This window comes from Orycteropus afer, unplaced genomic scaffold (genome assembly GCF_000298275.1).
Source record: "Orycteropus afer afer isolate SDZICR_OR568_19922 unplaced genomic scaffold, OryAfe1.0 scaffold00011, whole genome shotgun sequence".
NCBI lineage: Eukaryota > Metazoa > Chordata > Mammalia > Tubulidentata > Orycteropodidae > Orycteropus > Orycteropus afer.
In genome coordinates this window covers 8,138,618-8,153,680 of record NW_006921598.1, presented here as the reverse complement: position 1 = coordinate 8,153,680, position 15,063 = coordinate 8,138,618, and the positions used below count along the sequence as shown (strand labels likewise).

Genomic DNA, 15,063 nt, shown 5'->3' with positions numbered 1-15,063 from the left:
ATGTTCTGGGAGGCTCTCTCTTTCTCAGGTGCTTAGAATTCTGATGTTATAATTGGTTAGTTGGGCCACTCTGCCGGGCTCAACAGGAGGCCTCCTAGAGGCAGAAGGGGTCTCTCTCACTGCTGGTTGAGGAAGATGTGCTGTTGAAAGAGACAGGCACTCCTGAGAGACACATGCTGCTGGGAAAGAGATGCAAGAGACACGCATTGCTGAGTGAGACATCGAGGGACACGCACTGCTGGGAGAGAGACTGTGAGAGACGTGGCTGAGAGACAGTGGGCTGGGAGAGAGACTGAGCGTTTTTCCTGAACTTGAATTGTAGCCTGGTGCTTCCCTAATAAACCCCATAATCTGTGAGCTGTGTGTGGCCACTGCAGTGAATTAGCGAACCTAGGAGAGAGGTGGTGGGTGCTTTGGGAGGAACAGTTGGTGAAAGGGCTGAAGGGAGGCAACATGTCTGGCCTGGGCTACTGATAGTGATTCTGTCTTCATCTTGTGTGATTAGAAGAGGTCAGGAGATGTGGCCTTCTTGCCCTTTTAGCACTAAGTAATATGTACAGACGAAAAGCAATGCAAAAATGGGAAGGTTTTGCTTAGGGAACACTGAGTTTATTTTTTAATGGTGACAGAATAATTTAGAAGGGATAGCAAGAATGGTTGAACAACTTGAAGAATGAAATCAATGTCAATGAATTATACTTTCAAAATTGTTGAATTGGCCTATGTTTTGTTGTATGTATTCTCAACACACTTTAAAAAAAAAAAAAAGCAATGCCAATTGAACTCTGTAGAGCACCTTATAAAACTTCTGAAGTCAACAACAAACATTTATCAAGAAGGTACAAACACCAAAACATGTTTTTTAAAAAAAGAAGTTAAAGGAAATGATGAGGAATTAGCCCTGCTGCATTGTAAAGCTGACTATATATCAACAGCCTTCAAACCGGGTTAAAAGAAAAACAATCAAATACTAATTATAGAAGAAAAAAATCAAACCTTTCAAAAGAATTTATAGTGATAAATCAAGGGAAAAATATCAATAACAATGAGGAAAGAAATACTATTTCAGCAACGAGATACCAAACACAAGTATGTTTTTTTAAAAACAAATATTAAAAGGTAACAAAATATAGAAAAACCTATATAAGACCTATAGCAGAGACTATTGTTCAAAAAATATATAATTAATATTGTGGGGGCTAGAGATCTATGTGGAGATTAGATTAAAACAAAATGTGGAAACAGAGGACATTTCTGCCAAGTTTGGAGAACATGGCCAAAACCTGGTCTCAAAGGGCAAATGTTTAAGAAATAAGAAACCTAAACCTTACAGATAATAATTAGCTTGTCTATTTACGTTTATGTGTAAATAACAGTCCTACATTCCAGACAAGCTGGCATCTAGCTATTTAGAAACCTCATCGGCAGGCGTGAATCCCTCAAACCTGCATCATTTGTCTTCTTAGCCAACCACAGTTCTAAGAAAGGATTGTAAGAGGCATTTTGGTGAATATCTAAAAGACTCACTGACACCTCTTGGATTTTCCTGACTTTCTCCATACCGCCTCCCCTCAGGTGCAACACCTACTCTCATACTGCATGGTGTCTTATTTGTGAACTGTATGATTGGTTAATATAGCTCCAGCATTATTTTAACTCTTAGAAATTATTCAATATTAATACATAAAATGATTAACAGTTTTTAAAAAATAAACCAAAAAAAATTTTTTAAATGCACCATCTCATAGTGATTAAAGAAAGGAAAATTATTATAGACTATCTACTGAATAAAGTAAAATAACGAATATCATTATATATTAAAAAATAAACCTTCCACTTTGCAGAGACTATGGGAAGCAGACACATTTACTCATAAGTTGCTGGAAGGAAGGACTGTGAATGAGATCAGTCTTTATGGAGAAGAATCAGCCCTAACCAACGTAAACTGTGAATTTCCCTGCTTCTGGTACTAGAACAACACTCAAGGCAATTGAAAACAGAATGCTTTGAGCAGTACTGTTCTTAAGAGTGCAAGACTGCAAAAAAAAAAAAAGCCCACAGGCCACTTACAAGAGAACATTTTTAAAATGTATCAATTTCATAACATCTTTTATGTTCAGTAAAAATTATGAATATAAGGGTAACAAAAACATTACTACAGAGATCTGTAAACCCAAAATAATAGAGACTAAGTAGAACCCATAGTGGTATGTATAAGTTAATTAAGACAAAGCAGAAAATATATCTAAGTGCTCTGATTAGGATCAGAATTCCATTTACAGTAGTTAAATTTATCATTGAAATAGTCAACTGATTAGATATTTATGTCATCAAAATTTAGATATCTTTAAAGAAAATCTGAATAACAAACTATGCCTCGTTTCCTGTTTTTTTAATGCACCATTTAAAAAATGTTTTTACAGTCTATCTTCTTGATATGCTTCCAGATGACAATGCTGTTGAAAATTTTTACACGAGTTCTCCCTTACTCTCCTATGCTCCCTGGGGGTCTCTAATGCCTCACTGGGGAAGTCTGCTGCCATGTAACCTGGAAAGGCTGGAGTGGTAAACGAACTCCCTAATGACAAGCAGTGGAGCCCAGAGGCAAGTTCTAAGAGCTCAAATGCTTAGTGCCCTATGGAGAAATTGTTCATTTCAATTAACATCAAGCCTATGGTGACAGAGCAAATAGGACAGTGTAATATTAACTATGTCTGGTGCCTGGCTTATCAAAATCCATATAACTTACCAAAGGAGATATCCAACAAAGAGCTAAACATAAACCATATCTGCTGGACAGTTTTCATTATTCTTCTCCTCCACTTTCTTTGACTTTAATTCTCACAGTAAGTGTGTCCTTGTCACCAGCACACAACCTGGTTGTTCTGGTTACCTAGTGCCTCTCTGACAAGAATATATACCACAAATGGGATGGCCTTAACAGACAGGAGTTTATTCTCTTACAGTTTTTAAGTTCCAGTTCAAAGTGCCAGGCTCTAGAGGCTGGGTGAAAGCCCCTCAACCTTGGGCTTCATCTCTGCCTCCTGCTCCCAGCCCACTGAAGCTGGAGGCTTTTCTTCACTCAGATAGCTGCTGAGCTGATAAGCCCAAGATTGACAAGTAAAAAGGCATAGTCCAGATGCCAGATGTTACCAAACCACACAGCAGGCCAGTCATTCAAGTCCATTGAAAGTCCCAAGGACAGTCCCAAGAAAGTCGCCTGTATACCTCATATAAAGATGGTCAAAGGTGAAACCATAAGAAAGATAGAACTTAGTAACACTGGTGAAGGAGGCAATGTGAAAGAGTGACACTTTAATAGATGGTACCAGCCTATTATATTTTCCTTAGATCTATTTTGGTCTATTCTCTGCCTCACTTCTCCCTTTAAACATATCGAATCTACACACTACATAACATCCTAGCCACACGCCCCCCTCAGGCCCACCTGAAAATTCTCACCTTTATGATCTGTTCTGCCCAGAGACAATCCCGGATGAAGATTGCGATTGATAATCTGAATCAAATCCTCACGACTTGTGCTTTGAGGACACCATATTTCTGTAAACCGGTTTCTCAAAGCAGGAGACAGCTACAAAGAACACAGATTCCCAAGTGAATTAAAAATCTGTAAGAAAAGTTAGAAAATAAGCCCTTCGAAAGAATGTTAGCTGTGAGTCTGGGATGTACCAGATGCTTCTTTTATTAGTGCTACTACTAGATACCATTTGTGGAGAATGACTCTGCCCTGGCTCCCTACATATGTCATCCATTAATCTCCACTGTACTCTCGAAGTCAGTATTATCAACACTCCTTTAGAGACAGGGTACAGAGTTTCAAGTTCCTATACAGTAAGAAGTACAAGGAGGATTCCAGCCCCAGTGGTTGACTCCCAAATCTCTTTCCCTTAAACACAGGTTCTTCCTTTACCTTCAGCCAAATAACCATGCTTAAGAGGAAATAAATAGCTATCTTCTTGTAAGAGAGAGGCTATAAGAGAATGAAGTAGAAGAATACTTTTTATATGTAGGCTAAACCAAAAACAAAACAAAAAAAAACTCACTGCCATTGAGTTGTTCCCAACTTATAGTGACTCCCATTGGGTTTACAAGGCTGTAAATCTTTATGGAAGATGGCCCTGTCTTCCTTCCACAGAGCAGCTGGTGGGTTTGAACCACTGACCTTCTGGGTTAGCAGTCAAGTCCCTTATCCACTACACCACCAGAGCTCCTTATGTAGCTCAAAGGGAGTGAAATTTTAAGGAAAGATATACTTTGTATCTTATACAACAAAGAACTCTTTACCTTCTCCAACCTTAGGACTTTTGCCTTCTGTTTGGATTCCTCTTTCCTTTCCATAGGTTAATCCCTGGTGATCCCTCAAGGTTTTACAATAACACAAGCATGAAATTACTATTTAGTCACTGCTTTCCTATTTACCTGACTATAAACTCCACTGTCTATCAGGCCCACCACTGCAGGAGCCAGGACCCGTTGGTGCTTATATTCAAGACCTAGTGGATGGGTCAGTGTTCCTAGCACCATGATAGACAAGCAGCAACTCTGGCGCTCAGGATCGTACCTTCTCTGCTTGGTAAACAGGTAAAAGCAAAAAAAGGAGCTTTCCTTTATGTAAAGGTTGGCAAGCTTTGTCTTAAGGAAAATGTAAGCTAATATGACTGGCAAGTTAATATATACAATCTTGAAATCAGGTCTTTTTGTGGTATTTCTACCTGTCAATGAACCAGTTTGTATATCTGAGTTTGAAACTATAGTAATTGTATTCCTTCTCTTCAGAGCACTACTTGGAGCACAGTAATAATCGATCCTCCTATGCTGCTGAGGAAAATTTAAAACAGTTGCTGTCGATTCCAACTCATAGCAACCCCCTGTCTGTCTGAACACAACTGTGTTCCACAGGGTTTCCAAAGGCTGATTTTTTTGAGAGTGGCTTGCTAGGTCTTTCTTCCAAGGTGCCTCTGGGTGGACTTGAACTTCCAACCTTTCAGTTAGCAGCCAAGCGCTCTAATCATCTGCATCGCCCAGGGACTTTTGCTAAGTAAAACTAGGCCCCAAATACCATGTTCATATTTCAGACACCAACCAAGTTAAGTCACTAAGAATCTTAACTGCCTTCACTCAAAATTAATCCCTCTGTTTCTTGTCATTATGCCTGACCTATTAAACATACTATGTTTTTACTAACAGGACAGATCAGTGTCTTTGCAAATAATGCTAACATCTCCACCAAAAGGCTTCACGAACCTGAAAGCCATAGTGTTGATTCCTAACTGGATCTAAACACACTTCTAAACAGAATGAACTGCCCTCTATTTTTTACCAACAGTCTGGCAATGACCCATATAAAACAGGTAAATTCTAACTGCAAAAGCAGATGAAGTTTCTAGCTGTGAGTTTTTGTTTTGTTTTGTCTCTTTTAAATAAAGCCAGATTACTGTTTAAGAGAGAATACTCCAGAAGCACAGCTTGGGTTTAAATTTATTCAGTTTTAACGTTTCGCATCTATAAAATTAGAATACTACCTTTCTTATGGGGCTGTAGGTAATATGTATAAAGGGCTAGACAAAGTGACTGCAACTCTTCATGAAATTTCAGAAAGTGAGAAGCCAAATAAGGAAATGATTATTTGTCAGAATTATCTTTTAACCCAACAAAACAAAATAAGTGGTCATTCAACCAGTTATGATTCATGATGACCCCATAGTGACTCTAAAGTATATCTCTGGAATTTTACCTATTACTCACTATTAACCTAATATAAAATTCCAAATCCATTGTCACATACTGTAAGTGTCAGTTCGGTGAGGGAAAAAAACTAGAAAAAAATTAGGTTCCAGGAAGTACAGTTTTACCTCTTTTTTTCCAAAGTCGCCCCCAGGGTTCATGGTTGCCAATACACGGAATTTTTTCCCAGCAGTCAACAGCTCTACCTCATTATCCTTGTCCTCTAGGCTGCCTTTTTCAGCCAACACCAGAGACTTTTCTACTTCAAGGACACTAAAAGAAAAAGTATTTCTGAGATCAGAAAGGTTTCTGTATTCTTTCTATACTGAAGGCCTCGAAGTTCTCTAAAGAGAATAAAAGGTATCTCCTCTGCTGAGCTTTCAGTTTAGTTAATGGTTTCTTACCACAAATTTAAACATGATTCACTATCTCAAATGTCTGTGTAACAGTATTTCTGTTCAAGCGTGAAAGAACACCTTTCCTACTAACGCTCTATTGAAGCATTTGTCTTATAAACATGAGTCTCTTGTATGTGAACGTTCATACCAGTATTGCTCAAAATAGCTGAAAAGTGGAAATAACCCATCAATTGGTGAATGGGAAAACAAAATATGGTCTATCTACACAACAGTTACTATTAGGAATAAAAAGGAAAAAATATTGATACACGACACACAACATGAAAGAAGTCAGACACAAGAAGTCATTTATACTGTCAAAATACCCAGAAAAAGTAAATCTACTAAAACATAAAATAGATTAGTGACTGCCTAGCACAAGGAGTATAGAAGGAATCTTACAGGGATGATGAAAACGTTCTAAAACTGGATTGTAGAGGTTGCAAAGCTCAGTAAATTGCTAAAACTCATTTAATCATACATTTAAAATAGGTAGATTTTATGATATGCAAATCATACCTCAACAAAGAGAAAAAAATAGGTGCTGCTACATCAAGATTCATACTGGTTGGAGGTTCTGTGATACCTTATAGCCATAAGATCTAGAATTCTGTTTCTAGCTCTTTTAAAAATTAAGACAGTAGGCACATGTTGTTGTTGTTGTTATGTGCCGTCGAGTCGGATCCGACTCATAGCGACCCTCCTTGGGTTTCTGAGGCATATCACTACGGAAGTAGATTGCCCAACCTTCCTTCTGAGGAGTGGCTTGTGGGTATGAACCACCAGCCTTCTGATTAGCAGTCAAGTGCCTTAGGCACTATGCTACCAGCGCTCCTAGTAGGCACATAATTTGCCTAAAATAAGAATTCTAACTTAGCTCTGCCATCTAACAGGCCTGTCTTTCTGATCATCAATAGCTAAAAAACACAAAGCTAACCAGGTTTCTTAAAAGAATGCTAAAATCACAAAAAGTCATCCTTTCCAAACCTTTACAATGTACCTAAGAGAGGCATTTTGCCATGCAAGAGAATTATTATCTATAAATACCAGACCAGCAAAAAAAATAAAGCATAGGGTCAAGCTTTCATGCATGTACCTGTTAAGCCTTTCCAGGACAGAGTCCTCAGCCAATGAGATCTCATCCAAGAGGAAAAAGCCATCCTCCTTCATGGCCAGAACCAGAGGTCCATCATGCCACTCAAAGAGTCTTGATGTGTCAATTTCTTCCTACAATTTGGAAAAGAATGGGGGTAAAACTAAAGGGCAGGTGGCTCCACAAGGCAATACCCAGATAACTAGGTCTGCTAGAGCCATTCTGCAGGTAGGATCTGAGAAGAAGTCACAGAACCTGTGGGCCAAAATGCTCATGAAGGCTCCTTGCAGACCAGTGAAAATCTGCAGATAACATACTTGTTAACACATCTATGTAAACATAGATAACATACATAATCTAACTGGAACCTAGAACACAGAAACCCCACCATGAACAAAACCCCAGTTGACTCAAGCACAAAGATAATGGTAGCCCTTTAAATGAAAGACTGTATCACCATCTGCTATATAACAAACCTTGTCCTTTGGCTTCTGTCTCACTGGCCGCAGCCCTCCCAGGAAGTCTGATGTCTCCATATGTAAGTGGCAGTTGACTGAGTATAATTTCTGATTTGTTAAAGCTGCAAACACCTGACAGATAGTCGTTTTCCCACACCTGTTACAGAGACACACCATTTTAACAAGGGAAAGGAACTCCAAATATACACTCATGAATACTCACTCCAGTCAGCAAAAGAACAGAGCCATAGTGCAAGCCTCACTGCAGCAACAGACAGTTCTGGCCAATGCTAGTCGCCAGCATCCTAGCCCCTGGGCTGCACCCCAGTCTCTGGGCACCCCTCCTCGAAACACCAGCACCCAACATGTTCTTTATCAAGAATGGCAAACACTCCACTAATTCCACCCTTCCTCCTTCTACTGATAACCACCAACGGATGGGAAAGGAACTCAGTCCTTAGAGATTTTCAAGAGATTACTAGCTCAATGTCTCTTCTCCACACACCTAAGGATGAATCTCACTCTCTGAAAGAACTAAGCAGGAAAAACACTCTCAATGAAAATTATGCAAAAAAAATCATTCTTCTCCAAAAAGAGAAATCTAGTCTAAAGGTGGAGGAAAGTAAGCAATGATAGATATTTCTTTAGAAATGAAAATTAAAAAAAAAAAAAAAAAAGGGGAGGGGGAGAAATGACAAAGAATGAATCCTTCAAAGATAAAACTCAAGTGTAATCCTCCGTTATGGAAATTGAATCCCATAGTAAGTTGTCACAGAACTTTACCCCGTGTCTCCAACCAACAGTACTGGTTCACCAAATTCCAATGCCCTTCCCATCAGCACAGCCAGTCTCCTCATGCCTTTGGTCCAAACAATGTGGCTGAACTTGGACTCCAGTGTGGATATCTGAGTAGACAATTTACCTACCCAAGACAAAAGAAATATCAGAATTCTAGCATCAGTGCTACTCAACTCTTTCTCTGCTGGGCTTTAAGGCCAACTCACCTAGCATATTTAGGACATTTTCTTTGGAGAAAAGAGATTGAGGACACAATTTTTTCTTAAAATGTTTTTCAAGGACTTCTTGAATCACATCAACCTCCTCCTGCTTCCTGACTCGGCCTGCGAGAAGCATAAAACCTTAAAAACAAAAAAAAAAAAAAATCAAAAGTGTCCAGTGGCAAAACAAGGGTTGGTAAGAATATGGAGCAATAGCAACTGTCTAAATTGCTGATGAAAGTAGAAACCTGAACAGCTACTTTGGAAAACTGTGAGAAGCTGTTAAAATTAACCATAAGCCTGCCCTATGACCCAGCAATAACACTTCAGTGTGTCCAAACACAAATGAGAAAACGTGTGCAACAAAAGATATGTACAAGAATGTACAAATCACTTTCATTTCTAATAAGTAAAGACTAAACACAATGCAAATGTCCATCAACAAGTGCCTGGATTTAAAAAAAAAAAATGTGGTACTTCCATACAACGTGTTTCAATACAACAATAAAAAAGAATGAAGTACTGGTATATTAACTGGTATGTATTAAACAGCATATGTAAATCTCACATTATGTTGAATGAAAGAAGCCAGACCCAAAAGAGTACAGACTATGTGATTTCATTAGGTGAAGCTCAGGCACAGACAAAATTAATCAAGGTGATAGAGGCAGAGCAGTGGTTATCGCTAAGGGTGGTAACCGACAGCAAAAGGCATGAAGGAATCTTCTGAGGTGCTGGAAATACTCTAAATCTTGGTCTAGATGGTGATTTACTTGGGCACATACATATGTAAAATCCACCAGGCTGTACACAAAATGTTAGTGCACGTCATCCATTTTATAGTGTGTTATACACACCTCCATAAAAAGCTTTTAAAAACTGTGTTCTTCCCTCTATCTATTCTTTATTAAAACTCTCATGGGCTAGTTTTATTTACTCTCCTTATTTATTAACTACCCTGTTATTAACTCATCAGCATTCTCCTGTCAGAAGACAATGCTTTCTATCACTGAGAGAAACACATCAATTCTTTTTATGGATTAAACCAAAACTACCAAACTCGAGTCTCAGACAATGAAAGTGCCTTCTCTCGGGATTCTGATATTATCTGACATCAGCTTCCCATAGGTGCCTAAGGCACAAGCACAAGTACCTGTGGTCACCACACTGGTCAGCTGCAGAGAAATGGTCCACAAGCTACCACCAACCACCAGCCTGAATTCCCAAAGGGGTTGTGCCCATATCCTGACTCCTACGTGTGGCCACCTGAAGCAAAGAGTGAGGAAACCTTAGCTACCAATCTATACTAGCAGAGGCCTACAGAAACAGGACCATTTACAATAGCAGATGGGATTTGAGAGAGAAAAGCTGTTTCTGGACGACCTCGTAAAACGTGCTTATCGATCACAATTTGGGGCAAGACTTATTTTAGCAAAATGTTTGACATCTGACATAACTTTATAGTTTGGGAGCATCTGATTGAAAACATACCATCATTGGCTAAATGCTGTAGCCAGTCATATTCCTTCTCAGTCTGTTCAACCAATCTATACCTTTCAGCCCACCGGAACAGATCACGAAGAGTGATGAAGCCCTGCTTCCCAGCAAACACAGAAGAACCTCTGCGATAAGACTATTAGGACATCAAAACCAATGAAAAAGGGCATTAGATGTATTAAACAGCACACATGTAGAACTTACATAAAATTCTTAACAATCTTTAACACGTGAATTTCATTTTTTTCCCCAGATGACTGCATTCCATTTACATTTCTTGTTTTTAAATTAGTCTTATTTAGTAAAATGACATCATTTTAATGGGAGCTTAAAGTGATGTCATTCTACTAAGACTGATTTAAAAACAAGAACTGTAAATGGTATGCAACCATCCAAAAAAAAATGTTCAAATTCATGTGAAAATAAAGAATACAACTGAACAATGGAACTCCATACGTCATTAAGTCGTATTAAAAACAAAAAACCATTGCCACTGAGTCTATTACAACTCATAGTGACCCTATAGGATGAAGGAGACCTGTTCCATAGGGTTTCCAGGGCTGTAAATCTTTACAGAAGCAGACTGGCTCCTTTTTCTCCCACAGAGCAGCCGGTAGGTTTGAACTGCCAACCTTCTGGTTAGCAGCTGAATGCTTTAACACTAAGTCATACAGATAAAGTATGTATAAGCAACAGTACAAATGGTGGCCAAGAAAGAGGAAAATCTGTACCATACTATAGTACCATAATGATAAAATATATCAATTATTATCACCATCCTAAAAAGTAATTTGACCATCCATACTTTCTGATTAAACTTTTAGGCTCATAAAATAAAACAATTATACCTTTGCAGTTGACAAAGGAAAGAGTCACAAAGAATCTCTTCAATTCTGTCCACCCAAGGACTACATCATCATATACGAAAGTAAGAACTATCAGATATATGAACATCAAAAATTTTTAAGATGGTATTAAAATACATACAAAAGAAGACAAAGTGAATATTAATGGAATGCATTTAAAAACAAGATCCTTACTCTGGACACAAAAGACAAAGAATGGACATCTGTTTCTGCCCAAAAAAGTTATCAAATTTGATCATCAAATCTAATTAACACATTCCATTTAAAACTCAATTAAGTGGTAAGAAGATGAAATACCTGAAGGTCCAGCATTACTTTAACCAACTTGCTACAATAGGAGGGTGGTAAACTACACCGTTTGTGCAAGATTGTTTCCAACTCAGAACTAGGCAATTCATCAAAATGCAATTCCACAAACCGGTTCCTGAAGGCTCTAGAAAGCACCTAGGAAATGCACACACAAAAAAAATATGGTAAAAAGGACCTTTCCATCTAATTTCCAAATGGACACCCTGCCATTCTCAACAAAAAGAAAAACCCTCCCTGAGTGAAATAAGTCAATCACAGAAGGACAAATATTATATGAACCCATTACATAAAAAGTCAAGGAAAGGTTTAGTCAGGGAAGGAAATTCACTTTGTTGGTTACTGGGAATGGGAGGGAAGGGGAAGGAAAATTTCAGACTAGTTGGGGGTCTTATGTTGATGTGGGCAAGGGGAGGGGTGGTATGGAAAGAGTCTGTGACCAACACGGTGACAATGGGAAAAGAGAGGACACAGAAACATACACAAAAGATATAGACAACAGAAGCAAATACTATTACATGCACAATACTACATTACCGGTGGCAACAAACACTAGGCTATGGGTAAATGCATAGACAGGTGAGATCAGGTGGGGGTAGGAATATACTTAAGACCAAGCATAGATCTGATTGAAGACAATCTTACATATATATATACTTGTGCAACACAATTATCCATATACATTACAGAAGTAACAGAGGACAAGTTTGGAGCAGCTTTTCAGAAACAACCAAACACCTTGATGGAGAGAATCACTGGGCCTGCAGGCTCGGGTGCACCATGCTCAGTTGGCACAACATAGAACATAAAAACCTTGTGTGACAGCCTACTTTGGTGGGTAACAACTGGGGTCTTAAAAGCTTTTGAGTGGCCATCTAAAATAAAACTATTGGTCTCCTCTCACCTGGAGCAAAGAAGAGTGAAGAAAATCAAAGTCATTGGGAAACAATTAGTCCAAACATATGATGGACCAACAGGACCTTAGCCTTCACGATCTTGAGACCAGAAGAACTAGACAGTGCCCAGCTACCAATGCCAACCATTAAGAAAGTCATCAAAATTGAAGATCCAGGATAAAGTGGGAGGAAGAATGTGGAACAAAACTCAAAAACCAAAAAACAACCAGAATTAATGAGCGAATTTGTGGAACCCCTAAGACTAAGGTTCTGGGTTATCCTTTGGGCCTGGAAATGGACTCAATTCCATGGATCAGCTCTCACCTCAACAAAAGAAAGACCTACAAGCAGAATACCTAACCTAGGGAGATGCACCCACCTACCCAAGAAAGATGCATCCCTTAGATCAATCAGCCATGAGACATCAGAGTGGCAGCATTCATGTAGAGTGAAAGCTGGACAGACAGGAAGGCACAGATAAAAAGGGCAAAGGGAAGGGGCAGTCACAAGGAAGAGAGGGGAGGAGAGTTTTTTATGGTTGGCAATTATAATCGGGGCCATGAAATCAAATGTGCATGAACTGTTGATAGTAAAACGAATCTGCTTTGTAAATCTGCATCCATATCACAATTAAAAAAAAAAAAAAACCTGCAACAGATATAAAAAGTCTCACTCTCGACAAAATTTACCTCCTGAAGTAATAAATGGAAGAAGGGGGTAAACGTTACACACCTTTCTACCCCCATAAAGTCCTGGGGGATTTTGAGTAGCAAAAAGCATGAATCGCGGATGTGCTTTAACAACTTCTTGTGTTTCTGTTATAAGCAATTCACGGTTATCATCTAAGAGTCGATTCAGTGCCTCTAACACATCAGTAGGGGCCAAGTTTAATTCATCTAAAATAATCCAATAGCCCTTTCTCATAGCATCAATAAGAATACCTTGAGGGGAAAAAACAAAAACTGAGAATTAGTGCATAAATCAATCCAAAGCTTTTAAAAACATTTTATGCACATCAACAAATTCTCGATTATCATTAAATTTCAAAGCAAATTACTCTGCAGCTAGTCCTCCCTCACAATAAATTATGACCTTGCATGTCAAGAAAGCACAATTTTCAATGTAAACAGTCCTTTCATTTCCCACTGAAGAGAAACCAAGGATGATAAATACCGTATTTCCAGTTTAATATCATTAAATCACTACTTCTTATACCTATCCCCAGCCTTCCCCTATCCAATACTCACCCCATTCCTTGAAGTCTCTCAGAAATGGTGCAGCAGTTCAACTATACTCTTCAAAACATGGGCTACAATGCCATGAACAGCTGACAAGATTAATAGGACCAAAAGGAAGCTGAGCCCTCAGCCATCACCCCTTAACTCTCAGGTAGTTCAGGGGCAAAGAAAAATCAGCCGTTATGGCAGAAGTCTAGGTGCTTCAGTTGGAAAGGCTGAAGAATACTACTTGGGGAAATGGGTCTACAAGAATGAACACCTAAACTCATAGAAGGGACAATTAACCCACCTTCTTTAAACACAAGCTTCCCTGAGCCATCAGATGTATAGCAACCAATATACTCCTGAATATCCGTGTGTTCATGGTTGTTGATACGCACACAGTAATTCCCAGTAGCTGCAGCCAACCACCGAATGAGGCTTGTCTTACCAACTGATGTCTCTCCCTGAATCAGCACTGAGTAGATTCTTTAAAAGATCAGCCAATAAAGCAATGGGAAAAAAAATAGAAGGAAGGAAAAGAAACTAGAATTAATTTCAGCAGTGATTTTTAAAAGATAAGCAAATCATTTAACATCATCATAAAAAAAACATTTTTATATATACCTATACACTACTACTGGGAGCTCTGGTAGCATAGTGGCTAAGACACTTGCCTGCTAACCAGACAGCTGGCGGTTCAAACCCACCAGCCACTCCTTGGAAGGAAGGTTGGGCAATCCTACTTCCGTAGTGATACTGCCTCGGAAACCCAAGGAGGGGTCGCTATGAGTCGGGTTTGACTCGACGGCACATAACAACAACAAAACAACAACATACACTACTATTGGAATGTTTCTGAAGCCCTGAAAAATTTCGATCTAAAAATAAATCCTTGGGCAAACACCAAGAAAGGCAATTCTAGCATCTCTCACACTACTTGTGAGAAACAGTAAGTGACACTGAGCGTTACTCATTTATCAAGTAACAGGTAGCAAGTGTTCAGCAACACAATATTAAAAAGCAGCTACAAAGATGGATGGGCAATGTCAGTACTGTTTCCACTGAAGATACAACTAGAAATAGTTCTTCATCCCAGAAGAAAAGTCACAATACTGAGTTTAGAAAGGAATTATTCAATTAGCAAGTGAGTAGCAAGAAAGCAGTTTAAATGGTAAGGAAGTTTGGCATGTCATCAATGGGTATGATGGCAGAAACACAGAGCAGCAAATAATAAAGGCCACAAACCCTGCAGAGACCACTCGGACTGTATCTCTCAGGTTCAGCTTGACGGAAGATGTGAGAATATATGTCTCATCTATTGTAGGTTCCTTATCTCCCACCGATATCCAGTAACCTTCGACCTGGATAAGCCGGCCTCCTTTTGGTTCTGGAATAGGCTGAAAGACAAAACAGATATAACCTACAGTTCACAACAACTATGACATTCTTTCAGAGAGGGGTATAAAGTAGAAAAAGAAGTTGCCACCAATAATGCTACCTTGTTCAGGGTGCATTTAAAACCATGGGCAATGTAGTTTTAAAAATTATTTTGAATATGAAAACAAAATGCTAACATGTACTAGTTT

At 38.9% G+C, this 15,063-nt stretch overlaps 1 protein-coding gene across 1 annotated transcript in view; it reads right to left on the bottom strand.

The window, feature by feature from the left end:
- MDN1 (midasin AAA ATPase 1) overlaps nucleotides 1–15,063 on the bottom strand; it is a 229,787-nt gene that overhangs the window by 117,134 nt on the left and 97,590 nt on the right. The window contains exons 18-28 of the mRNA XM_007951423.1: nucleotides 14,723–14,874; nucleotides 13,785–13,963; nucleotides 12,990–13,198; nucleotides 11,353–11,499; nucleotides 10,184–10,325; nucleotides 8,699–8,833; nucleotides 8,478–8,616; nucleotides 7,713–7,851; nucleotides 7,240–7,370; nucleotides 5,874–6,018; nucleotides 3,463–3,592 (exon numbers count right to left, since the gene is read on the bottom strand). Coding sequence (XP_007949614.1) covers nucleotides 3,463–3,592; nucleotides 5,874–6,018; nucleotides 7,240–7,370; nucleotides 7,713–7,851; nucleotides 8,478–8,616; nucleotides 8,699–8,833; nucleotides 10,184–10,325; nucleotides 11,353–11,499; nucleotides 12,990–13,198; nucleotides 13,785–13,963; nucleotides 14,723–14,874 — 1,648 coding nt within the window. The remainder of the gene's footprint in view (nucleotides 1–3,462; nucleotides 3,593–5,873; nucleotides 6,019–7,239; nucleotides 7,371–7,712; nucleotides 7,852–8,477; nucleotides 8,617–8,698; nucleotides 8,834–10,183; nucleotides 10,326–11,352; nucleotides 11,500–12,989; nucleotides 13,199–13,784; nucleotides 13,964–14,722; nucleotides 14,875–15,063) is intronic.